The following is a 27,989-nucleotide window of genomic DNA, read 5'->3' as shown; positions in this document are numbered from 1 at the left end:
TCTAAAGGAAGTTAACGTCTTTGTTTTCTCAGAAACAAAGGGGAAAAGCGGAAGAAGAAACATATTGTTGTGTCAGTTCAGTAAACAAAACGTAATCAATTTAAAAGAAAATGCATTCCGAAGACCAATCATTTAGAAAACGTTAGATTGTTCCTGTTGTATTGGAACCTACATTCTGAGAGTGATGATCGCATTAGTCTGAAAGATGAGTGGGATCCCTTGCATAGCGAATGATTCGGAGAGAACTTTGTTTGCAGCCTCTGTAGGATGGTAAACCGTCCTAGAAGACACTGTGGCATTGGCACATATCCGTGGTATAAAGCGCGCTGCACAAGAGAGCTGTTTCGACTGTCCCTGTTGCGTAACATCCCCTCGTCGCTTCAAAGAACCCTGTTTCATTTAGTAGCATCGAAGAGCCCTGTTTCATTTAGTAGCATGACATGTTCATTAAAATTTTCTTGCGTGCAACTACAGTCGCATATAGTAGACATCATTGACCAATTGCACATGTTTGTTTCACTTCAACCGATGAATGCAATTGCAACTGTTACTATTCTTGTACTACTAGGCAAAAAAAGCGGGGTCCATAAAAACTCGTCATTTCTCTTTGCAACTTACTGGAAAGGGTCCCACTTTTTGTCTATTGGTATAAGAGTAATATAGCTTTTGTACTACAGTTATTGCTATACTTTAGACATAAGTTGGAGTTACAACCTTTTAAGGCAAATTGGTTAATGCATTAACTTCAACTGCAACCAATTCTCAATAGAAATCAAACGAAATCTGATAACCCAAAATAGATACCTGCGGCTACAATTGCAGGCCAGGCAGCCACAACTGCATGCAACAATACTTGCAACTACCGCAGCAGTCGCGTGCTGCTGACACCTGTTTTTGCAATTATAGTTGCAACCAACCAATAAAAACCCTGTAATATGTAAAACGTTAGTTATATGTAATAAGTGTATACCATGATTGCTGGGGTTTTTGATGAGGTCAAGTAGGGGGCTTGAATATATCAGTGACAACCAACTTGAGTCCAGGGCGTGCCTTCTTAAGGGCTCCCTGGCTTCTTCCAGCTTCTTGCTGAAGTTGATTGCTTCCTTGTTAAGGCGAGAAACAGTCCTTGCTCACAAAACCAAAGATAATCTTGGCTCCAGGTAGGCAGCCCATTGGTGAAAATGATGTCACCCTAATTCTTCTTGCTCCTAACCAGTACAAGTTCTGAGTAATTCAATATGGACCTGTTAGTTTTTTAGTTGATACATATAATGGTTACAATTTCTAGAATACAAATTCGAATACACTGTATGTAAGCTGGGTGTTCTGAGCCATCCACGGAACGCTTGTTGTCCCTTATTCTCCTTGTGAATGGCTCAGAATACCCTGTTCGTATGCTAGTGTTATATAATTGCGAATTGGCCCATGTACTCTCGCCCGTTGCGGATAGATCCCTAGTAACTCTATTTGTGCGAATGGCCCCCCTGCATTATTTGCCCAAGTGCAGCCACGCTTCCTCCATGTCGGCCTAATCCGCTATCTTATCTGCTTCTGTTCTTGGCACCTAGATAATATCTGTGTCAAAGCAAAGAGCTTATTCGAGAACAAGCCCTTCTTTCACAAACAACCTATCTGCTCTTCCTGGTGCTCTCACTTCTTTTGACTCCTCTAAGAGTTAAAAAAAAAGGCAATTGGATTCTATCCTGAGCAGTAAAAATATGAGGGGTCTATTTGCCTCCTCAAAACATTTTTGACTGTTTAAGAGCCAAAAAATTTGTCTATCTGTACAAATAGAACTGCAGGGGGTCTATCTGCAATCTGACAATGATATTGGTGGTCTATCCGCAATCAGGCGATAGTGTAGGGCATCTATCCGAATTTACTTATAATAAAAATTGTACTCCAATTTTTGCTAGTAGGGGCCAATAGGTCTTTTTTTTGGTGGGGCTTTCTATCTGCTGGCATTTGATAAGTAGAGGCTGAAGAGTAAATACAAGGGAAGACCTGAACAAAAGTTGTGAAGGATTGAACAATCAAGTCAGAAACTGATCTGGTGTGAATTCTGAAGACTAGAGGACTGATGTAGTAGGTCAGCATATAATTGTTGCAGAGAATATATATGGATCCTGAAATGGTCTTCGTCGAATTGGCATTTGCGCTCTGTGTTACTATCTCCAGCTTGGCCTGGTATTCCTTGTAGTATTTGAACTGTCACATTCTGTAATATCCATGATCACAAAAAACCCGAATTAGCTTAAGAACTGTAGCTTGTAGTAAAGATACAAATTACTGAATATGATTAACTGTAAATACACCCTCCCTCTATAGGGGCTAGCCATTGATTACTTCCTAAACTGTTCATTAGCACTTGGTTCCCTTGATATCCCAAAATAAAGTTATTTCCCCCATAATCTTTGTATGACACGTGCATGTCACATGACATCAATATCTTTCAAAGAGAACTTTGACATTTTACTGCATCGTAGAGAGACACTCTATTTTGTTGTAGGTGTTGAGCATACACCTCCTGAAGTACATATACAAATGATGAAGAGATTTCATGATATAGACATCAGAGTCTCTACGTACTAATAATTTTTTTTACTAAATGGCTAGTTCCTATAGTACAAAAAACGAACATGCAGTAAATGCTGAACTCAACAGCTCCTTCCTCCCCCATCTAACTCAGCCACCAATGCAATAGTAATTAACAATTATATACCCCCCTAAGTTTGATTTGTAAGGCATCCAAGCAGCAAAGGATCATTCCAAGTAGCAAGAAAGAGAAAGAGAGAGAAAAACAAAGAGAGAAATAAAGAGAGGGAAATAGTGAGTGATTGTAAAAGAGTTTAGTAGTTTGTAGTAGAGAGTGCTTGTATTAGAGAGTATTGAGTTTGTACCACTAAAGAAACAATATCAATATATTTCTTAGTGTCCACCACTCCTCTCAACTCAACAAGTTGTTGATCAAGTATGTTTTGATGATACAAATATATTGTGTGTTTGGCTAACTTGGTTATTACAGTATCAAAATATATATCCGGCCTGTTACATCATTCAAGTTGATCAAGCAAGACTGAAGAGAAATCAAGATAAAGTTGGACTTCATATTGTAACTTTTACTTTATTTTAGATTGTTAAAAGCCTTGGTGCACACACACAAACCATGACTTAGTTTATAAAAATCTTAGTCTCCTATTTGACTAATGATACCCTAGTCGACTTATAAAAGAACTAATGAAACCTTAGTTTTTCTGCATTAAAAATAACATGTTTCAATGATACATTAACTTGAAAAATATCTATAAAATCATACGAGCATTGGATTGGGATGATTTTGGATTCATCATGTAGATATTTGAAATACGCATCCAACTCATCTAAAATCACTCAATTCGGATGTCATAGTAAGAAGTTATGTCCATTTTAGTGTATGTTTCTATTCTGATCAGTCGACCGACTAGCTTGTTTGGCTGAATTTGATTTTTCTAGTCTGTCGACTGGTCACTGTAGCAATCGATCTATCTTTATAGCAGTACTGATTCAAGTAACAGTTATTTTTAAAAGTTTCTGGTCAGTCGACTGATGAGTCCACCAGTCGATTGACACAGGCAGTTTATCGTTGTTTGACTTTTGATGTTCAAATTGAATTAGTCATTTTATAGTAGTTAAAAAATCGGATTTTGAAAACATATTTGAACTCAGAAGTTATGTCTATTGGTCTGAATATATACCCTTGAGTTCAATTTTCAAAATACATGTTCTTGAACCAAAAATTTTGATATACTCTTGAGTTGAAAAACTGAAAATGAAAAACTCTCTTTATAGTCTTCTTGTCCAAAATTTCCAGTTTTAGTGAGGCAAAATATTAAGAATTCCTATTAGCCACAGATCAATTAAGATCACTACACATCAAGGCTTATAGGATTGTTGTAATCTTCATCAAGAAAAGTTCTCTTTGGTTTGAGGGAAGAGGAAATGTTCTCTCTAATTTGAAGGAAGGAAAGTCTTTCTCTGGTTTGAGAAAGGGTGTGCAAATTGACAAGAGGATTTTCAAGTTTGTGCAAGGATTATTCTTGTAAGGAAATTCAAGAATAGTGAAAAATCTCAAGCGGGTTGCTTGGGGACTGGATGTAGGTCTGGAGGACCGAACCAGGATAAATCCTCATGTTTGCAATTGTGTTTTTCTGGTTTGAGTTTTTATTGTTGATATAATCTTATTCCGCTGCATAGTTATTTTTTATTTCGTAAGATATTTTTATAAAGCACTATTCACCCCCTCTAGTGCTTTGAGTATTGCATACAAGATCCAACACAAGTGGTATTAGAGCTTGGCTTAGGGTGCGTGTATCTGCTTATCATATACTTTGTAGCTGCCACCAAATGTAGATCCTCCACATCAGAAAATAAGTTAGATTATCATTTACCCTTTGAAGGTACTTGGTACTATTTATGAGTATAGTACTATTTATAAGTATGGTTACTATTCGCAAATATGGTTGTTGTTTATAAGTACGGTTACTGTTTACGTAAAATAATAGAAGTTGCAGCTCGTGATAGAAGTAAGGTGGTCAGGGACCTGCTTTCTCCTACGGGGATCCTATCGGCATTCTTGAAGGCTGAAGTTCGTGTTTAATCCAGAATTGTAAAGTTGGTTGGTTAGGGACTGGACTTGCGTGAAGATATTGAAGCAGTACTACGTCACGATAACGGATTTGGCAAATACGACTACTATACTCAAGAAACTCAACGGTAATAACTATAACAACTGGGAGACGTGTATGAAGTCCTATATACAAGGACAAGACCTCTGGGAGGTCATCGGGGGTGCTAAAACTATAGCACCTCGGGAAGCTAGTGAAGCACTAAAAAAGTAAACATCAAAGCCGGCAAAGCTATGTATGTGCTAAAGATGATAGTAGAAGAAGATCTTGTAGACTATATGCGAGATGCTAGAACTCCGAAGAAGGCATGAGATACACTTGCGATACTCTTCTCGAAAAAGAATGATACTCGACTTTAACTCACGGAGAATCAATTGATGACCTTGTAACAGAAGGATCTGACAACCAGTCAGTACTTCAAGCAAGTAAAATCACTCTGTTCATATATTGCTCAACTAGATTCATATTCTAAAGTATCTGATGCGAGGATGAGGATAATAATCATCCACGACTTGAGATCAGAATATCACAGACTCGTTACTGCTATACACGGGTGGCCGACTCAACCAACATTATTAGAGTTAGAGAGTTTACTCGCTACACATGAAACCCTAGCCAAACAAATGGCAGACATTTTAATAAAAAATGAAGATGAAACACTCTTCAGTAATAAGGAGAGAGGCAAACTAAGAGGCACGAGGAAAGAGGAGTATGGAAAGGCTGGTTCAAGGAGGCAGCCAGGAGGACCATACATCGGTAGAACACTACAGCGTGAGGAGCAAGCTGATTGTCAAGCAAGGAGACTTGATAATAGCTACTACAACTGTGGGAAGAAAGGACACTTTATCAGAGACTGCCGCTATAAGAGAAGACCTGAAGAGGGCAATGCTGCAACATCGCGTAGATGTTAAGATGATGAAGAAGAATGGGATGCCCAAGCATCCATAGCCATTATTAAAAATGTAGCAATTGATGAAGACGAGGTTGTTGGTATAGCACTAGCCTCGATTGTAGAATACTCTGAGTCCATATTTGTAGCGGTTTCAGATCAGGAAGAAATCAACTATAATAAAGATTGGATCGTCAATTCTGGCTGTTCCAACAACATGACAAGAGATAAGGAGAAACTTGTCAACATGAAGGAGTATAAATGTGGCCGAGAAGTTGTGATAGAGAATAATTCAAGATTACATATCACACACATCAGAAAGACTGTGTTTACACCATGCTACAACCTGAATCGGACAATTACAAGATGTGTACCATGTATCGGGTATGAAAAAGAATCTTCTATCTGTTTCCCAATTAACAGCTTCTCGAAACTATATAGCATTTGAGCCACAAGATGTAAAAGTCTATCGAAACAGTCTATCGAAACTTGAAGCCACCAAGAGAAGCTGCCATGGAGGGACAGAAGGTAGAATTTGTCTATGTAATGTCAGCGGGATCAACATACATAGATAAAACCAGAAAGAATGAGACGGGTGATCTGTAGCATGCTCAGCTTGGCCATGTAAGTTATCATAAGCTCCAGATCATGATGGAAAAGTCAATGTTGAAGGGTCTTCCACACTTAGAGATTCGAAGAGGGACCATATGCGGAGGTTATCAGTATGGTAAAGCGCATCAATTACCATATCAGGAGTCACAATTAGAGCAAAGGAACCTTTGGGGCTCGTGCACTTAGATGTATTCGTCCGAGTGAAGTAGAAATTGATAAGTGGAATGCGGTACATGATCACCTTTATCGATGATTATTCGAGATATATCTAGGTTTATTTCCTAAAGAAAAAGTCTAAAACACTTTCCAAATTCAAGCAATTCCGAGAAGAAATGGAAGGAGAATTTGGCAAGAAGATTTATTGTCTACGCACAGACAACATGGAAGAGTACACATCGAAGGAGTTTTACGATTATCTGAAGCAGCACAAGATTCGACGACAACTAACGTACCCAAATACTCCGCAGCAGAATGGCGTAGCCGAAAGAAAGAATTGTCATCTCGCCAAAATTTGCAGAAGTATGCTTCATGCTAAGAACGTGCCTGGATGTTTTTGGGCTGAGTGTATAAAGACTGCGACACATGTGATCAATCAGCTACCACAACCAAAATTGGAGTTCATATCACCATTTCAGAAGTTGTGGAATATCAACTCAACCGTAAGCCATTTTAGAGTTTTGGTTGTGTATGTTATGTCTTCGTGCCTGATCACCTTCACAACAAGTTTGACAAAAAGGCTGTCAGGTGTATTTTTATGGGGTATGACAGTGAAAGAAGAAGTGCTCCCGAGCTAGATAGAGGACATAGAATAAGAACTACTGAACAACTTCAAAGATCAACGAGACCCAAAAAACCAAATCCTAAGTATTCTAATGTTTCCATTATGAAAGATGTGAAGGAGCCATCAAGCTTCGAGAAAGCATACGAAATTACTGAATGGAGATGAGCAATGGAGGAAGAAATTCAAGCTCTACAGTAAAACCAAACTTGGGAGTTAGTGCCAAAGCCCAAGGATGTCAAACCTATCTCCTGCAAATGGGTTTACAAAGTCAAGACTCGACCGGATGGGTCAATTAAGAGATACAAAGCACGCTTGGTGGCTCGAGGATTCTCTCAACAGTATGGACTGAATTGTGATGAAACATTCAGTCCAAAAGCTAAGATAACAACAGTTCGAGTTCTTCTAGCTCTAGCAACTAGCAGGAGTTGGAAGATTTGGCAAATGGACGTGAAGAACACATTTCTACATAGTGAGATGAATCGAGAGATTTACACGGAGCAATCCATCTGATTTGAGGGCAAGGAAAAGGAAAATATATTTGCAAACTAAAGAAAGCTCTCTATGGACTGAAGCAAGCTTCGAGAGCTTGGTATAGCAAGATTGGTGAGTTCTTAATTCAAAGTGGATACTCTCTTTCTCCTGTAGATTCTAGTTTGTTTGTCAAATGGACTGGAAATAGGCTAGTAATCATGTTGGTTTATGTGGATGACATAATCTTAACTAGAGATGATGAAGCGAAAATCTAGAGAACGAGGACAAATCTCTCGGTCAGGTTTCAAATGAAGGAGTTTGGGGACCTCAAGCATTTCCTCGGATTGGAGGTCAACCAAAGGATGGACGGACTATTCCTTTACCAAGAAAAATATACGAAGGTGTGACACCCCCACTTTAGTCCCACATGGATTAGTGTGAAGAAATATTAGTGGCTTAAATAGATAAGCTCAAGATTCAAAAAACTAGTGCTAGCATTTTGGCAGTGGGCTTTAGCTAATATCGAGTCGCTCTTGGTGGGTCCCACGGCTTGCTCGCACCAACGGGCTCGTAGGTCCGAGGCTTGACAAAATGGTATCAGAGTAGTTACTAGCCGAAAATGTGGAGCTAAGTGCTATACAGGACTAAGTGCTAAACCGTATGAATAAGGTGGGAGCCACCTCTAGAGCCCGTAGGAGCCACCTATAGAGTTTACATCGTCTGACAGCAATACTGGGATGTGCTAATTGTCATATCGTGATGACGATGACGTTATCTTTGTAAGGTGGGGTGATTGTGATACCCCTACTTTAGTTCTACATGGACTAGTGTGAAGAAATATTAATGGTTTAAATAAAAAAGCTCAAGGCCCAAAAACAACTAGTGCTAGCATGTTGGCAGTGGAGTTTAGCTAACATCGAGTTGCTCTCGATAGGTCCCACGACTTGCATGCACCAACGAGCCCGTGAGCCTGAAACTTGACAGAAGGACATGTTGCTCAAGTACATGATGTTCAACTGCAAGTCAATCTCAATACCGATGGAGACAAATCTGAGACTGTGTGTACATGAAGGAAAAGATTTGGAAGAATCCAACTATGTATCAACAACTAGTTGGAAGTTTGATCTATCTAACGATGATAAGACCAAATATTTTATTTGCGATTGGTGTCATGAGTCGATACATGCAGAAGCTAAAGAAACCTCACTTATAAGCAATCTGAAGGATCTTAAGGTACATTAAGGGTACAATTAACTATGGTATCATGTATAAGAAAGGAGAAGAATGTGAGGTCTATGACTATTGTGATGCTGACTATGCTGGAGATCATGACACTCGAAGGTTTACTATCAGATAAGTGTTTAATCTAGGTTCGGCGGCTATATCTTGGTGTAGCAAAAGACAGTCAACAGTGTCATTGTCAACTATAGAGGTGGAGTACAGATCAACAGCAATGACAGTTCAGGAAAGCACGTGGCTTTTTCAGTTAATAAGAGATCTACATCAGTCCACAGACTATTCACTAGCTTTACATTCCGATAATCAGTCTGCAATATGATTGTCAGATAATTCAAATTTTTATACTAGGACGAAGCACATCGAATTACATCATCACTTTCTTCGAGAGAAAGTTCTTTGGGAGGAGATCGTAATGAAACCAATCGAGACAAACGAACAAATAACTGATATATTCACCAAAGCACTAAGTACTTCAAAGTTAACAGAATTTCGAAGTCAGTTTGGACTCGTGGATAGATTGAGAAGTCACTGCTGAGGGGGAGTGTTAAAGTCAGCAGCTCTCTTCTCCCCCCACCTAACTCAGCCACCAATGCAATAATAATTAACAACCCCCTAATAGTATATACCCCACTAAGTTTGATTTGTAAGGCATCCAAGTAGCAAAGGATCATTTAAAGTAGCAGGAAAGAGAAAGAGAGAGAAAAACAAAGAAAGAAATAAAGAGAGGGGAAAAAATAATGAGTGATTGTAAAAGAGTGTAGTAGTTTGTAGTAGAGAGTGTTTGTATTAGAGAGTATCGAGTTTGTACCACTAAAGAAATAATAACAATATATTTTTTAGTGTCCACCACTCCTCTAAACTCAACAGCCAAACCTAATGAAAACATCCACACGTAAGTTTGCTGTTTCGTCCAAGTATCCAGAAACTGCAGAAGCAAAGTTGGCTCCCATGAGCAGGTTTTTTCCAGTGGCCAGTGGGCAGAGGTATGCTGCTTGGTATGTGGTGAATGCAGGGGTATTAACTGCAGACACTGAACAAAATAGATAAAAATGAGAAAGATAATAGTATGCCATTTCAAATTTATCAAATGGGGGAGATTTATTTCAGAAATAACTGCGTATACACCTGCACTGTAGGCATCAGCCATTTATTATACTTTTTATTAGCGTTTAGACTCCTTAACTCTCAAATAGAAAACATGAGGGTGGGAATGAAGGTCTCTCCGCAAGACATTAATGTCACATGACACCATGAGGAATGTGTATATAACAAGTTAACTTTTTTTTTTTTGGATCAGAGAGTCAAAGCGCTAATAAAAAGTTTAAGGCCAACAAATATCAAACCCTTGGTGGTGTCGGAGTTGTATCTGCAATTAACCTTTTCTATGTAGTCAATAGCCAGCTTTCCATTGCTGAACCTCCCACTTGCGGTATGATTGAAGAAATTCCTGCCGTATGGAGGTAAGTTAGCCCTTGCAACAGTGAGGAGATTGTTCTGATTTGAAAAAAAAAAGAAGCAGTGACGAGATTGTTGTTGTTGCTGCCAACTTCAAAAAGGGAGTAACTGAAGAAGAAAACTACAGGAACAAGGCTTTGCTCTTGTGAGACGCCTCCAACTCCTAGTAGAAATACTTGAGGTACAACCATTGCTAGCAATATAGCTCTCTTTGTCAACAAACGCATCATAGGTTTTGTTGTGATGTAAATGTGAAAGAGGGAGAAGAAGATGAAGAGGGATTCAGTTATAGGAGCCTGGTGGAGATGAGTGATGTTGTACGGGCATTTAAGTAGCGAGAGGGAGTGATTTCTTGAGAAGAGAAGGGGGCACGAGTGTACTATTAATGTACAAATTCCTAAGCCTAATTATCCAAGGACTAATATAAAATTAGCGCGCGCCATTAGTGACACGGACTAGGAATATTGTACTCTTCTCCCCATTGTATCGGTGTATTACACCTTGTTGCAATAGTTCAAGGATAGACGATCTTCTGATGCCCCCGTTAATGCAGTGCAGTGTGTCCCCTGAATACTTTCTCGAGAAAAGGAGACGCGCGCCTGTAAGTTTCGCTGAAGGCTCTCAGTATCAGTCAATACTGATTGTCTAGCTAAGTGATCTTCGTGAACTTCTTGAGTAACAACTGACGTCATTAGATACTACTCTTCCATTCTCCTCAGTATCAACAACTACATTGGTCGGCAACATTGCAACGATATATTTTTTTTGGAGATACCTTAACAGAATTTAGCAATTTTTATTAGACTCGACATCTTATTCTTGAGAAGACATCAAGACTCAGGAGAACATACTTGTTTGCAAGGCTTAATTATAGAACTCATTCGGGAGGCATCCGCTAACTATATCAATCTGTTATTTGCTAATAGTGCATCGATGCTTATAGAGTTGTTGATTATTAGTTTGCCCATCTTTAGTAACACATGATTAAGAAAACAATGTGGTCTTGTTGTTCTAATAACTCTCTCATTAGGCCATTTAATTTCTTAACTTCGCCAAGAAGTTTCAACGCTTTGGCTTACCAGACTCTAATCAAGATCCTTTTAATATAATGACTTGTGTGCCGCCCATGATAATTCAATATAATGAAAGGTTGAGTCTACTTATGGGTTTTAGAAAATAGCTATTGTGGAATCATAATTAAGTATTTGAAGATTAGACTGAAAACAATGTTGAGCGAAAGTTGGCACATAATTATTTGAGCATGAGGACTGTTGAGAGGTCTTGAATTCTAACCTGTCAATCGTTGATCTCTGGTTTTGCATTTCCAGTTTCCAACTACTGTTTGAAGAGTATTTTGGGAAATTAAGTGAAGCAAGCGGAGCTAAGTGCGGCGGAGTTTCGTGGGGAAGCGAACATAGCTTACTATGTTTCCCTAGTCCATTTTTTGGCAACAATTCTGATTTATTCTGTAACCGAACTTGTTGAGGGTTATTTCGTGGATTTTGTATTGGAAAATATATTAGAGATGTAGGGTTTGTTTCCGCTCGCCAGGTACGCGTAGGTCATGATTCCACTTGGAGAGAATCACAGGGAAAAGGGTTTCGAAATATGAGAGAGCAAAACAATCATCTGTTACTGCCCGTGAACATGGTACTTGCTTCAGACCACAGAAAATGTGTGACAAAAACAATGTGTGTTTAGGTGTTGCTTTGTTTCTACGTGATCTTGATGTTGGATTCTGCTTATTTCCTAAAAGGGACCATGGAGGACTTGAGAGTATCAGACTAGAATTTCCAGTCAATAGTTCTTGATTGATCTACTTATCATGATATATTCATGAACTATTTTTACAGGAACTATTTAAGTGAATAGGAACATGAATTGCCACAGTACGCAATGAGAAAACTGGATTCGATCAATATACACGCTGCGAAAGGAGACGGCTCTCCTTCATTCACACTGAACACTATGTCACCTGAATTAGATGAATAATCAGGATGCTCTGCTGAACTTGAATCACTCTTATTCAATGATAGAGTTCACCATGGATAACTTTGCTCATAGATATTGTGGAAGAAAATAGTAGTAGTCTAAAAAACTAGACTAATCCCTTGCAGAAAGAGTGATTCGAAGAGAACTTCGTTTGCAGCCTCTGAAGGATGGAAACTGTCCCAAAAGACATAGCCTGTGGCGTTGGCGCACGTCCCTGGCGTTATCTCGTTGCACAAAATGGATGTCTCGATTGTCCCTGTCCCGCAACATGCCCTCCTCGATTCAAAGAATCCTGTTTCATCAAGTAGCATGACAACTTCATTAGCATTTTCTTGCGTTCGTATAAAGACGGTTTAATTCACTATAACTGCAGAGGTTGCAAATGCATTTGCATTTAATTGGCACATTTTGGACCAGTGGCAGTAGTACGTTTGACTGCCAATAGAATAAATGCAATTACAGTCAATGACTTGCGCAGTTTCCGGTGCAATTTGTAGTTGCAACCTTTGTGAGCTCAAACGGGAATTATGTTGCAATTTAAATCGCAACTAGTCCCAGTACAAAAAACAAAATATAACACCTCAAAAACACCTGTGACTGCAACTGGACTCAAACAGTAGGAACTACAGTGGCATAAAGCAGTAGTTGCAGTAACTGCAGTTGGATGCTGCTGACACTTATATTGCAACGGGTTAATTGCAGATAGACACCCTGGACTTTAGCCCAATTGCAAACAGACCTCTTGTAGTTCTATTGGTGCGGATGGACCCCCGTGAGTGATCTTTTTTTAATTCTTTTAAGATTCCCCCCAAAAAAAGGGTGTCTATCCACACTTGAGCAATTAAACAGGGGGCCTATCCACTCCTTATCCACAATTGGTCGATAGCGGAGGAGTCTACCGCAATTAATCCTAGTGTATTATAGTATAGCAAACCAAAAGACTACATAGTATGAGCTTTATATGTGCAAAGCATATACCATTGTTGCCGGGGTTTTTGATGAGGTCAAGTAGAGGGTTGTATATGTCGAAGACAACCAACTTAAGGTCAGGATGTGCCTTCTTCAGGGCTTCCCCAGCTGCTTCTAGCTTCTTGTTGAAGTTGAGAGAATCATTGTTAAGACGAGAAACACAGTCATTGCTCCCAAAACCGTAGATTGTTATGGCTGCAGGTAGACAACCCAATGGTGGCAGCGATGTCACCCCAATTCTCCTTGCTCCTAACCTGTACAAGTCCTGAGAAATGCAATATGGATCTATTAGATTTTATTTTTTTTTGTTGATTCATTACCTAATCACGACTAGACTGCCTGCACTATCACCAAGTTGCAGAGAGAGCCTGTGTAGTTCTATTCTTGCAGATAGACCCACCGAGCGAATTTTTTTGACTCTTTTATCCTCAGAGAAAGAGAATTGTTCTTGACAAATAGACCTCCTGAGAGTAAAAGAGTCAAAAAAATTTCACAATTTACCTATAGTACATGGGGTTTATTTGCAAAAGTAGAACTGCACAGGGTTTATACATAATTAGGCGATAGTACATGAGGTCTATTCGTAACTAACCTTTGTTTACAGTCTGAGAAGCATATGGCTGATGTCCTTAAAAAATTAAGATTCTTTCACGTTTTTGCGAGACACATGAACTATGCTACAAATCTCATGCTATATTGGCACAACGAGATACAAGAGAGATTCCTCCCTGTGAATTGCAATCAGGGTTCATGGGTCTCTATCTTTCGAATTCCTTTTGTGCACCATTAATGATATGAGCTTAGACGAGGGCTTAAGAGTTTGTTAATTGTATTGCTCAGAGCTTGTTATTTGTATTGGGCTATCTATCTACCTCTGCTAACATTCAATGCACTAGAAGTTATAATAACAAGACCTGAACAAAAGTTGTGCAGGATTGAACTAGCAAGTCAGCAAACTGATCTGGGGTGAACGCTAAGGAGACGAGAGGATTGATGTAATAGTTCTGCAAATAATCACTGTTCCCAGCGCTGATAATGTAAAGGGAGCCTGAAATGATATTCGTCACGTTGGCACTTGCACTCTGTGCTACTATCTTCAGCTTGGACTGGTATTCCTTGTAGTATCGCAACTGTTGCGTCAATGAAATCGATTTCTGTAACATCCATGATCACAAAAATCCCACATCAGCTTAAGAAAAATGGCTAGTATCAGAGACGCAGGGTGCTGAAACCACCCACATATAAGGCTGCTGTTGCGTCCAGGTACCCAGAAGCTGCAGAAGCGAAGTTGGCTCCCGTGAGCAGGTTGTCTCCAGTTGCATGTTTGCTGAGGTATGCTTGTGGGTATGCATCGAATCCAAGGATCTCAACTGAATACACAAGTGAACAAAAGACATAAAAATGAGCTACGACAAGGGTTAATTGCAGGCAGACCCCCATGCGAAAGACCCCAGCAGTGCTATTGTTCAAGATAGATCCCCCCTGAGCGAATGTTTTATTTATTTAAAAACTCTAAGGACATCTATTTGTCAAAAAACAACTTTCTCTCTTTTTTTAATTAGGGGTTAGATTTATTAAACTTTTTATTAGCACTTAAACTCCTTGATCTCCAAAGTGCTACGAGGGTGTGAGCAGTGTGTATCATGACACAAAGTGAGACACGGACATACAACAGATCAAACGTCTTTGGATCAATGTGTAAGCGTTAATAAAAACTTGGTTCAATCGCGGATAGACCCCTGTACTATCTTCCAATTGCAGATAGAACCCCCGATTGAAATTTTTTGACTCGTTCGCCCTCATGAGGTCTATTTGCCGAAAACAATTATATCTTTCTCTGAGCGTAAACGAGTCAGAGAAATTTCAATCAGGGGGTCTATTTGTAACAATGGGACTACAAGAGATCCATCCACAATCGGACGATAGTACAGGAGGCCTATCATGAATACATTAACCCTTATAAACTTTTATCATTTACCAATGAAGTCAATTGCCAGCTTTCCGTTGCAGAACCTTCCAGTTGCGGAGTGGTTGATGAAATCCCTGCCATATGGAGGGAAGTTGGCCTTAACAAGAGTAGGGAGGTGGTTGTTGTTGCCGGCATCGAAGATGGAGTCACCAAAGAAGAAAACCGCAGGAACAAGGCTTTGACCTTCTAAAACTCCTACAAGTCCTAGTAGAAATACTTGAGCAACTACCATTGACAGCGTCATGGTTCCTAAGTGAAAGTGGGAGAAGAAGATGATCGAGGGAGTTAGTAGTGGGAGACAGGTCTAGATGAGTGATGTTATGTGGGCATTAGTGGTGGGAGTGAGGGATTTCTTAATGCATGAGAGTAAGTGGTGCAATTATTCTGTTAATGGTGTATCACGAAAATAGTCATTGCGTTGAGAAGAGCATTGAGTAGCCCAGGTCCATTGCACTAATGATGCATTAAAATGATATCGATCCGTGATCAATGCATGGATCCCTAAGTCTAGTGATCTGATGGCTGATATCATCTTTGGCGTGGTGTTAAGCTATGGATCGAGCTCCTGCATACTTTTTTTCTTTTGGATCACATTGCACTAATTCAAGAATGAACAGTCTTTTTATGCACTATTAGTACAATGAACTGGATTTACTTTACTGAATACTAGACAATGGGGCACTTTAGTCTTCAAAGAATTGTTGGGTGCAAAAGGCAAATGATTAAAGATTTACAGGTGCAATAATTAGTTGTGGGTGGAGGCCCAAGCCTTCAAAAAGCCTCTTTCCTTTCCAAAAAAGAGAAGTTCTTTCCGTGCATGTTGTGCATCTCCACTCTTGCTTGATGCATGTTTTGCATCTCCACTCTTGATGAACTTCATGAATAACAACTGGCTCATGAGAGATTATTGGTCCATTCTCATTAATATCGTCACCTATAATGGTCACCTTACTGCAATGTTTTGGTATTCATTAGTCTTGACAAGTGTTTGCCGAACTTTGGTATTTTTTTTAAAATACAAATTTGATATCTTATTCTTAACAAGTGTTAAGCCTCAAATTACGTACTTGTTAAGTATCAAGCGGCTCGCGTTTCATGGTGTTAAATGCGCATTAAAAAAATGTCAACTTTTGGATCATTAAACTTGGGGATCCGTGCATGGATATTTGATACACGTTAAATGCCATGAACCGTGGATACCTTCTCGTTTGGGAGACATAATGATTTTTCTTTTACTTAAATCAGTTGTTATTACTTATCTTACCTAATTATTGTTAGTTACTGGTTTACCCATCTTCGACTGACAAATGATAGAGAAACAAAAGTCCTCGTTCCAGTAACTCTCTCATTAAGCCATTTAGTTTCTTAACTTCGTCAAGAAGTTTCAGTGCTTTGGTATTCATTAGTCTGAAACCAGATTGATTAATACATGCGCATGAATTTAATAGGTGAAAGCAAATATGTGTTGTGTTAGTTGGATTTTGTGCATTTTTCGACAGTTGAAGCAGGGATCTTTTTAATATCATGACGTTATATTTTCTATTGGTTCAAGTTGACATTGGATCACTCCAAAGTTCGCGTGCCCAGCATAATCATTCATTATAATCAAATGTTGACTCCGCCTACGGTTAGAAATTAGTAGAAACAACTTTCTATTTTTATTTTAAATTTAGGAAAGTGTAAAGTGGAGACAGGGGAAAAAAACTGAGGGCATAATTATTTGAATTTGGGGACCATGATGCACTTATATCAGGTAAAATTCACACCTTAGAGAGTTTTCGATTGATTTATCAGTCTTGAAAATTTTCTTCCATGCTCTTTTTTGTCCTACACTTTTTTGTGCTGTAATTGATTTATGTGGACTGTTTTTTTACCCAATTAAACACCAAAAAGAAATATAAAAGGTGACAACAAGAAACTTGGAGGAGTGCTTTACTAGCTCTAGTCTTCCTTCTCCTTAGATCATTGTGTAACAATCACAATTTGAGGCAGATACGAGATTAAGTATGTGAGACCTAATCCATTCTAAATAAATTAATAAATAAATAATACAGACTTGGGACCTAAAAAAAGAAAATAAGAGGGAAGCCTCAATCAATTGTAGAGGTATTAATGTATTATTTACAAAAAGATAGGAACATAAAATTGATTTTGTGGCTCAATAATCTGTTGCTGGATAGAAACAGCTAAGCTCACACAACTTTCAATTGTTGATTCTCACCCCACTTTGAGTTTCCCATCCTTATAAGTCAATTATTCTTTACTACCAATAAAGTTTAGAAACTGACATTTCCCAAAGGAAAAAGAAAGAAAAATGATTTCACTTCATTTCAGCAATTCCCACAATATAACATGAGAAAATTGGATTCGATCAAATACACACTACAAAAGGAGACAGCTCTCCATTATTCGTACTAAATACTACATAACTCTTCGCTCTGCCTGAATTAGATAAACAAATCAGGATCCTCCAATTAATCTTTTCTAAAAACAGGTTACAGGAGGAATACATAAGTGAACATGAGGCACAGGCATTATTGAAACCGGAGAAAAAGCGACTTAGAATTTTTAATGCATTTTTTTGTCAATGCATTAAAAGCTTAAATGCCTCATTGTTCATCTCAAATGCATACTCATAGCCAAGATCTTTGGCTTGATTCTGAAATTCTTCCATTTCTTCATCAGGGACTTGGATGCCTACCAACACATTTGCACCCATTTCGCCCTGTAAAGAGAGATCATTAATACTGAGGGAGAAGGTAATAGTGCTAACAATCAGCCTGATAAAATTATGTTCAATTGAAAACAAGTCTTTGACAGATTGTGGATGATATGGTTCATCAAATCGAAGGAGTACTTCTGAGGCTCAATGTGACTGTAGAATATCTATGAAGTTGAAGGATGGATTTTGTGACATCTATAATACCAAAAAGTACTTAATGAATCAGATTTTGGACAATTAAAAACATGTGCCAAAGAAAAGTGTGTACAGAAATGAGAATATTGCATTGAACTTGTGGTATACCCTAAGAGATAGGATACAAAATGAATGCATCAAGATTAGAGATTGCTTCTATCAAGGATAAAATGAACAAGACTTTGTTGAAATTTGTTTCGAAACATGCAAATGGAGTCCACTAAATGCACTAATTACGATCAGCGGTAATGTCATAACTAACAGAGAAAAGATGAATAAAGGTAGGCTTAAGAGATCTTGTGGTTAACTTAATGGAGATGATAGTCCCAAACATAAGCAAATGGAAAAATAGGATTCATGTAGCGAGCCACAAAATTTTAGGATAAAGGCTTGGTTGTTGTTATTGTTGTCATCTTTTTGTGTTTGTATCTCAGCGAGCTAGTAATTGTGCATGTAGGTGTAAATGCTTTGCTTGGTCTAATTTATAACCTAATTTCAAAACAATTTCTGTGAAAATAGATCAGAGAATGACAGACCTGTGACCGGTAATGGAACAGGCTGATATTCCACCTCGGACTAAAGGCATCCAAGAATTTCATAAGAGCACCTGGCTTCTCAGGGAAGACAAATCGGCAAAGAAGTTCGTTTTGGACATTTGCACGGCCTCCCATCTATTATATACCCAAAAAAATTCAGATATTTTAAGACAAAGCGGCAAAAATATTCTGTATTTACCTCTAGCCAGCATAATGCAAATTGGTGAAAAAGAACAAGTGGTACTAAGAAAAACATCCGGAGTTGGTAAAAACTAAATAAACAAGTGAGAATGACTAGAGGGAGATAGTCATTCCTTATTATCATATACTTGCACAAAGGATGGACATTAAATCCTCCTCTATTTGCAGAACCTATGGATGTAATTACTAGGAATATTGAAGATGAAGACCCATGAACATGTTTGCTTTGTTTATCATAAACATCAATCAATTGATGATAGTAATGAAGGGGTAATTTTGGTAATATAGAAAGGATTTAAAACTAGGAGAGTGAATGCAGATACGCAGAATGTCCCCTTTAGAGAAACCATGAGAGGGATATTCCGTGTAGGCTTGTGGAAAGAAATTCAAACAAACACAATATTTATATTCAATACCTACATAAAGCTGTATTCTTAGTTTGAAGATCTGAACAAATAGAAACCAATACAGAAGAAAAATATATATCATAGGCAAAAAACCATACCAAGTGTCTTAAATGATCCTTCGCCAAGTCATTGTTGGTCAGATTCACTGTTTGTAGCTGTGAATGTTCCATGCGATTTGTCATCGCTTTAAGCTCACTGTCAGTATGAACTCCAACACTAACATATTAAAGAAAAAGAAGTTAATACAAGATGCATATGAACAAGAAACCATCTTACAATCAAGCAGGCTCTTGCCTGTAAAGAACTGTGGCTTCTTCTTTGCTAGGGTCATGTCTGTACTTGAACTCTGTTATATTGACAGGACCCACCTGCCATATTGTCCAAATTCTTAGAGATCCAAGAGCAAATTTTGATACAAATAAGAAAAGGGTTAATTGCGAATAGACCCCCTGTACTATATCCCACTTGAACTTACTACCCGTGTAGTTCTATTGTTGCAGATAGACCCCCTGAGTGAAAACTTGTTGACCTCATTAGGGGTCTATCTGTAACAATAGATCTCTTTCAGGGTGTTTATCTGCAATATAGGACCTTTTGGCTATGGTACTAGGGATCTATCCGCAATTAACCCATAAGAAAAGAAACTTAGAGTCTTAGAGGATAAAAACTGAGGCCTACCAGTTTACAGAATTGTTTAAAGCTACCTCGCTCTTTCGATAGAAATGTTGCGAGAACAGCTTCTCGTTTCCGACCAACATCAGCAAGCTCAGTTACTAACCTCAATCTATCGAAGTTCATGTTAGCCCCAGTGGTTAATGCAACCACAGATTCCCCTTTCAAACCATAGTACTTGCAGTAAGCCTCAGCCCCAGCCAGGGCAAGAGCACCAGCAGGTTCAAGAATGCTCCTCTTCTCCTCAAACATATCCTGTGTGTAATTAGACTCAGATATTTACACATCAACAAGAAACATTGACTTCAACTAGATATGTTAGAATTTCCCCAGTTGTGGATAGACCTCATGCAGTGCTATTTCTGCAGATAGACTCGCTAAGTGGAAATATTTGACTCTTTTATCCTCAGAGAAGAAGAAAATTGACAAATAGACTTTCTGAGGATAAAAAGAGTCAAAAAAATTTCACTCAGGGCGTTTATCCGCAATTGGGCAATAATACAAGGGGTCTACCCACAACAGTAGAACTACAGGTGGTCAATCTGTAATTTGGTGACAGTACAGGGTGTTTATACGCAATTCTCCCAGACTTAAAAAGAATCTTGTAGTACAATCAGCAAGAAAAGTTCACAAATTTCTCCTTGACTCAAAAAGAATTCAGAAAATGGCCAAAGGTGACAATTTTCTGCAGAGAGTTGCACTAATCTCCGAGCATATTGCAAGAGAGAGGGCAACGAGAGAAGAAATTTAACTCTTACCCAAAGAAGGCCAGCAAAATCACTCAAAGTAGGAGTGAAATTGAATAGCTACACAGTTCCACATCAAAATTTCTGCACACAAAATAGTTCTCACTAAAAACTCGGTGTCAGTAGTGTGTGCGCACATAGATTTGCATTAAGATGATCCATCCATAAAGTGTAATTAGACTTGATATATCCATAAAGTTGGGGTTGTGATGATACTTCTATGAAGTGAAACATAGAAACGCTTTTCACCTACTTCCTACCAACAATAGTGCAAAGATTTGCATAAAACAGCTTGCTGAATAAAGCAAAACATAACATTCTCGTCCAAATCTTGCTTGGAGGAGTGGTGGTATCACACTTAGTGAAAAGCTTATGTGAACAATGTTAGATACTTCAACTAATTTGGAGATATTAGATGTCATACCATGAAGCCAACTTAATAAACATGCAAATATGAGGGAAATAGCTAAGTCCAACTTTAGACATGCTTCCAAGCATATGACACTTTGCATTGTAGATGCTTTTGGAGTGTAATGATAGATTTTAATCCCTACCCGAGAAAAGTTCTATTGTTGGTTGCATTTCTTATCAACTATTAATTATACTTAGCGCTAATTCATCTATCATATGTTTGTATAAAAATATGAACAGTATTAGTAGTTTCAGGAGCCAATTTCAATAGAGTTGCTTAGGAGTCAACGCTATTGACACTTTGTTCTTATGAATTTGTATATGAGCTGATTAGAGATGTATATGTGCTGCATAAAGTCTAAGAAACAAATATGTGCACGAAAATGTACTATCACAGGAGTGAAAGGAAGAACAATATAACTTACTTTTATGGACGCACAAATAGAATCACGATTGACGAGAACTACACCATCTACTAGCTCCCTACATAACCGATAAGTTTCTTCACCAACTACTTTTACAGCTACACCATCTGCAAAGCCTCCTACTTGTTCGAGCATGATTCTTTGTCCATGATGCAAAGACAATGCCATAGCGTTAGCATCAACTGGTTCAACCCCGATAACTTTAACCTGCATTAACAGTGATAGAAAGAAATAGGTGCCTATGATAACCTAAAGCACTATATTACTTGCAATATTTACAAGAAGGAGCACCAAGTAGGTATTGTGACAATCATTCGGCTTCTGCCAAAAGCCTTTATCAGGCATATAATAATTAGGAATATCTGCAACCTAGAGTTAAGCGTACAACATTTCCCTTTCCATATGTTTGATTAGGGGAAAGAAGGAAATACAGAAAAGTATAGAGGACCCCTGCCTGTGGGTGTGACTTCATGAAAGAAAAAAAGTTTATGTATGATTTAAATTCAGACGAATGTTTTATGTCTTTTAATATTTGAAATTGTATGCCAAATCAGCCTAATGAATGTTTGTTTCTGGAGGCATGCACTGTACCAGGCCAGCTCGAGTTAATAAAATTTCACTTGAGCATAAATGAAGATCTTCCAGTCCTTTAACAAGAATTAAAATAGTAAAGATTACACATTTACAAATTGGTAAGTCAAGGTAAGAGAAAAACCAGAGTGATTTCACCTTTTCTTTCTCTTTTATCTAGCAAATGTATGACTTGAGATGGTCTAAACAAAGAATCGGTAGTTGTCTCAATTCATCAGTTTACTGAATACTTTAAGTAATCATCAATGAATGTCATGTAAACAAGGGGGCAGGGACCTTCTCCAAAGAATAAGCAAATACCCTTGCAAAGTGTGATTGTTCAAGGATTTTTCATCTCTTTCTTGAATTGTGGTTCTATTCCCATAAACATATTAGTTGTTACTTATGCTACATGGGTACTTCTATCTGAGTGTCATACCCATTTACCTGACATGTACCTGTACCTGTACCCAAACTCCATGGACACCCCTTGCATATCTGAGTGCCATACATGTTTTAATTTAAAACATTTGTTATACATTTTCTGAACATATATCCTACACTTCGCACTCACTTCTTGAAACCGTTGGAGATAGGTTGGGTTATGAACTATGATTTTAAAGGACATTTGGTTGTCTATTTCTAAAACTAGCAAATTTTCAATTTATAGTCCACATAATAAAAGAAAAATAAAATTATAGAAATGTAATAAGGGATTTAAATTTTCATAACAATGAACGAAAACAATATTTATCTAATGTAAACTTTTAGTTCCAATATATAACATGTGTATATAAATATTTATATAGTTGTGTCCCTATACCCCTACCTTTATAAATTTGTCATGTCCTACGCAGGCACCCATACCTATATCGGTACATGTACCCATGCAACATAGGCATATGCAACTCCCCAGCAAACATGAGCTTAAAAAACATGTTACTTTATAAACTGCAAAAAGATGAGCTACTGTATCTTAAAGAACCTATTAATATTCAAATAGAGATAGCAAATAGCAGAAACTAGCATTATACAGAAACCAGTAACAAACTTGTTCACTTCCCTTCTTTTTTTTCTTTTTTTTTTTTTTTTGGGGGGGGGGGGGGGGGGGGGTGGATTTTTTATTTGGACTAGAACTTCTCCAAGGATTTAACTAATTTTTATTTGGATTAGAACTTCTCCAAGTATTTAACTTTAAGGTGTTATTGGTTTAGGATAAGGATTTGGATTTTAACTTGATGGTGTTGTTGGTTGTCTAGGATTGTGATTAGGACTAGAATTTCAAAATCCAAATTCCAACCCAACTCTATACACTCCAGTGATAAAATTCCAAGAAAAAAAATCATGTTAAAATTAGAGGATTGTGATCTCCACCGAGGATTTTCTCTCTCCCCTTTCATTTAATGAGTCCACATAAAAAAAACACTACTAATTAATATTTACAAGACATTTCTAGTTAATATTAAATATTATATAATAATTTAATAAAATATTAAACATATTCAATTTTAACTATTTTTAATAAATACACTAATTACATAAAATAAAATATATTTAATAATTAATATTATTTAATAATTAATATTATTTAATAATTTTTATATTTAATATATTTATTTTTAAATATTGAATACAGTTATTATTTATCATACCTTAAACATATAAAAATATTTAAATATTTAATATTAATATAGAACATATATATTTATTTAAACATTAGTAAGAAATAATATTAAATGTAAGTAATATTTAAAAATTAACTAAGGAAATGTTAGATATTAAATATCAAATAGCTTAAATAGTTATTTTTAGTTATTTAATATATTTTTCATTAAATATGCTAAGCTTTAAATACTTTTTAATCAGATTCCTAAAATATATTTAATAAATTAAAATAAAATTCTTTAATATTTAATACTATTTAATATTTAACATCATTTGATCATTTGTTGCTTAAATAATTAGCATGATATATTTAATAGTCTAATATATTTGATATTAAATGTGTTAATGATTTATCATATTTTAAAAAAAAATCCTCAAGGACCCAAAATATGGGTCCAATAAGGGGGGCAGGTAAGGTGTCCCCCTCCTATTGGATAATGAGTTGGTCATCATTAATGATGGCCAACTCATTATCCAATAGGAAGGGGACACCTCACTTGTCCTCCTTATTGGTCCCATATTTTGGGTCCCTGTAGCAAAGCTCTATTTTAAATATATAAAATAATTTGTCAAATATTAAATATATACTTAATCTTAATCACAATTTATATTTCATATTTATATACTTAATACTTATTTAAATATCTAATGGCAAATAGGTAATATTAAACAATATTTAATATGTTAAATAAAAAATAATTAAATAATTAATAATTTGATATTGATATTTAATGATTGACAAAATTTTCTATTATATTTAATGTTTATATATTGAAATATACAAATTAATAGTAAAATTTAATCTTAAATTATAGTCATAAAAGTTTCTTAATTAAATAATAACAAAATTTTAATAAAAGAATAGTTATCCTTGTTAATAATTATTTAACACTGAGCCCAATAATCCATTCAGAAGTTTAAAAATCATTCCAAAAAGTCCAGAATATCCTAGTCTTAATTTGAATCCTAGAATATAGGATTCTTGGACAACAATCCTAGCCTTACCAAATAATCCCAAATGAATAACACCCTGCTTTGAAATGGATCAACAAGAACAACCACCTTTATCCCAATTTTATGTGGTCAGCTCCATGAATATTATCCTTCCATTCATTTAGAGCTATCTCATCCTATATCATATCCTTGCTTTGAAAAGAATGGGGATGATAAACCAATAGGAAAGTTATCAATTTGAAACAAAATTAAATTATGCAAGAACACAAATACCTCTGGGCAAACTTGTTTGACATAAGTAGCAATACCCGCAGCCAATCCACCACCTCCAACAGGCACAAAAATGGCATGTAATGGAGCCTTGAATTGGCGAACTATCTCCATTCCAATCGTCCCTTGGCCCACGATGACATCTGGATGATCAAAAGGAGGGATGAACGTTCGACCCTCCTGCTCTGCTGTTAGCTTCGCATATGACTGTGCTTCGTCATAAGAATCCCCAACCAGGACAACTTTGGCACCTAATCTCTCAACCGATCTCCACTGAAGAAACCAAGAAACCATATACTTCATCATTTGAAGCCAAATAATGGTAAGAAAATTGAACCTGAAGTGAACAATATGAAACCTTAATCTCTGGAGTAGTGAGCGGCATTGCGATAACAGCGTTGCATCCTAGTCTTTTAGCTGACAAGGCTACTCCTTGGGCATGGTTGCCGGCGGATGAGCAGATAACACCCCTCTCCAATTGCTCCTCCGAAAGCTTTGCCATCATGTTATATGCTCCTCGCAGCTTGAATGAAAAGACCTACACTTTGTAGTACATGCTTAAGTAGTGACTCTGACCAACAACATAACTTTGATTATGCATTCGAATAACTTTAGGAGGAGGGGAAAAAAGAAGAAGAAATTGCTCGGATAGCTCAATGCAAATGGCATCAATTGTCTTAATTGCACATCAAACTAAGAACAAAATTCGCTATAAAACAAATAAATTTCTAGCCTTTAAAACAAAAAGTTCAGGGAAAAAAGATTGGGACTTTGCGGTGAGAAACAAGTGAATTAGAGAATGTGGGTTAGGGAACAAACTGGCTGCAAGTCCTCCCTCTTGAGCCAGAGATTAACCCCGAGCCTCTCCGACAGCTGCTCATCACCCACAGCTACACCTTCTGAGCGGAAACACTCCGATCCATCCGACTCCGCCGCCACATCGTACACTCTAGAAGACAATATGCTCGTCAGATACTTCGTCAATCGCACTCCGTCGCCGCCTCCTTCGCCGTCATCCGAGGGCGGAGTCTTCTCCGAGATCCCGCCGAGGTACCCGCTCTCGTACTGCAAAGAATCCGACGAAACCCTAACCAATGGAGTCGAGGAAGGAGGAGGAGGAGGAGAGGGAGAAGCGGTGCCGTTCGACTCTACGATCGAGGAGATTGTTGCTGATGAAGATGAGGAGGAGGCGGCGACGCCGGCGAGCAGAGGGAGGATCTTCGCCGGCGGGAACGCGCGAGACCGTGAGGGGCGAGGGGAGGAAGTGAGGGGGGCGAGCGGTCCGCGGCGGGCGACGGTGAGGGGAGGTGGAGGGAAGAGCGAGAGGGGACGAGGGTAGTGTTCAATTCCATTTGTGGAGGGGAGATGGAAGTGGGGAGTTTTTGTCAGAAGGAAGTCGTGGGTTTGGGTTTTTATATTAATATAAAGATTGGGTTTTCTGCAAATGTACCCTCCAAGATAATCTTTATTTGTCCCTAGGTTCTCCTAAACTGTCTCCCTAAAAATATGTTAAACCTTGCACTGTCGCTGACACGTGAACAAAACTTTGATTTTCTGAAGCATGTCAAATTTAACGACGGAGGGAATAAAGTTACACATATGGTAAACCTCCGATTCTAACACTATCAAATTACCGACGGAGATAATGGATTTATTTACAAATAGGAACGATTAGGAGGTATTTATGCGAAAGCCCTATTAGGACGTTGGTAAGGTACAGTGATATTGAACAGTGATGTAATAGTATTCTAATTTTGGATTTGTGAACGTGAAACATGCTCTGCAGAAAGAGTTAGGCTCATGCTACTTTCCGTGTGACACCTACTAATGTTCATTAGTAGTCGACAAAACAATATGAAAAGACATTTTGAAAGTTATTGAGAGTTTAGTATAATTTACGCTAAAATATATTCGGGGGGTTTCTTGCAAAAGTTATTGGTGGTTTAGTGCTGTTTTGAAAGTTAACGGGGTTTACTCCGAGATGCTAAACGTTTTTGGGGTTTAATGTAATTCACTCTATTACACATTACAGATTTGAAGTATAGTAAGTGCCACGAGGCACAAATACCATACCGTAGGATTCTATATGCAATTACCCCTTCATATTTTCGTACAACCAAAATTGATGTAACGTCAACTTTTACAACCATTGAGAAAAACGACGAGAACAAATTAAAGTGTTGAACTTACAGTATTAAGGCATTTCCAAACCGCTGGCAAGTCGGTGTTTTTTTTTTCCCAAAAGAGGTTTTTTTTGCTAAATAATTGGCAAAACCGATCGTTTTGTTAATTATTTAGCAAAATCGGTGCCAAAAAGAGGTCGGTTTAGTAGTCTCGTATGTTTGGTGACCAGTAATTTTCCACTAATCTGAGCTTAGAAAACCCATGGGACTAGGTACCAAAAAGAGGTCGGTTTCGCAGAGATGGAACATACGAGATTAGTAGCCCCGTATATTTAGTGACCAGTAATTTTTCACTAATCTGAGCTTAGAAAACCCACGGGACTATTAGTCCAGTGGGGAATAGTCCCGTGCGTTTTCTGAACTCCCAAACAAAACACACTGGACTACTAGTCTCTATGTTAAGTAGAGACCTGGGCGATGTCACCAAGCAAATCTATAAGACTAGTAGTCCCGTGGATTTACTGGGCACACCACAAATGTGCACAAAACATGCACATATTATATCATTTCATATACATTGCTTGGCAGACATATTTGGGCTACAAAAATATAATATCCACTTCATACAATTGTTATACAATATAATATTTATATAGTTATAAATTTTAAGAAATAAACATTGGATAAAAACATATTTAATGAATTCACAACATCACGACACAATAGTTATGTCATATACATATCCATAAGACAAAATAGTCCAAACAAATCCAAATATATCAAGTCTATTTTATGAAAAATATAGTCTAAACAAAAAAACTAATAAACAATCACATGCAACCTAAAAGTCCGTCCTTCCCCCGTTGTCTCCCTCTTTGTACCCGCTCCGATCATCGGCATCCTCCTTCGATTTGAGCTTGTACTTGCTCGCTCTCCGGTTTTGCGTGGGGCATAACGGACCAGCTTGCTGTGATGGACCAGTTTTATTGTCGTGCGAGCAAGATTCACCTTGTCTTTGTCGGCGTGCATATACCCTCTCCTCATGCGCCAT

General features: G+C 37.7%; 3 protein-coding genes across 3 annotated transcripts; all 3 read right to left on the bottom strand.

The window, feature by feature from the left end:
• On the bottom strand, positions 169-10,803 carry LOC109847894 (GDSL esterase/lipase At5g03820-like). The gene is given in 10 exon segments (XM_020417124.1): positions 169-270; positions 272-418; positions 619-688; positions 805-928; positions 1,034-1,103; positions 1,165-1,224; positions 2,005-2,208; positions 9,541-9,686; positions 10,000-10,150; positions 10,612-10,803. Coding segments are annotated over 10 exon segments (1,266 nt in total).
• On the bottom strand, positions 12,113-15,521 carry LOC109850177 (GDSL esterase/lipase At5g03810-like). The gene is made up of 5 exons (XM_020420122.1): positions 15,051-15,521; positions 14,312-14,442; positions 13,987-14,226; positions 13,082-13,337; positions 12,113-12,395 (listed from the first exon to the last, which is right to left on the bottom strand). Exons 1-5 carry the CDS (start codon positions 15,283-15,285, stop codon positions 12,202-12,204), a joined length of 1,056 nt encoding a protein of 351 aa, XP_020275711.1. The 5' UTR covers positions 15,286-15,521; the 3' UTR covers positions 12,113-12,201.
• On the bottom strand, positions 17,340-27,989 carry LOC109847893 (threonine dehydratase biosynthetic, chloroplastic-like). The gene is made up of 10 exons (XM_020417123.1): positions 27,820-27,989; positions 25,635-26,253; positions 25,174-25,353; positions 24,819-25,088; positions 21,357-21,563; positions 19,781-20,029; positions 19,397-19,470; positions 19,201-19,318; positions 18,495-18,629; positions 17,340-17,766 (listed from the first exon to the last, which is right to left on the bottom strand). Exons 1-10 carry the CDS (start codon positions 27,987-27,989, stop codon positions 17,626-17,628), a joined length of 2,163 nt encoding a protein of 720 aa, XP_020272712.1. The 3' UTR covers positions 17,340-17,625.

This window comes from Asparagus officinalis, chromosome 7 (assembly GCF_001876935.1).
Source record: "Asparagus officinalis chromosome 7, Aspof.V1, whole genome shotgun sequence".
NCBI classification, from domain to species: domain Eukaryota; kingdom Viridiplantae; phylum Streptophyta; class Magnoliopsida; order Asparagales; family Asparagaceae; genus Asparagus; species Asparagus officinalis.
Note: the sequence above shows the minus strand (reverse complement) of the source record. Positions and strands in the feature narration are given on the sequence as shown.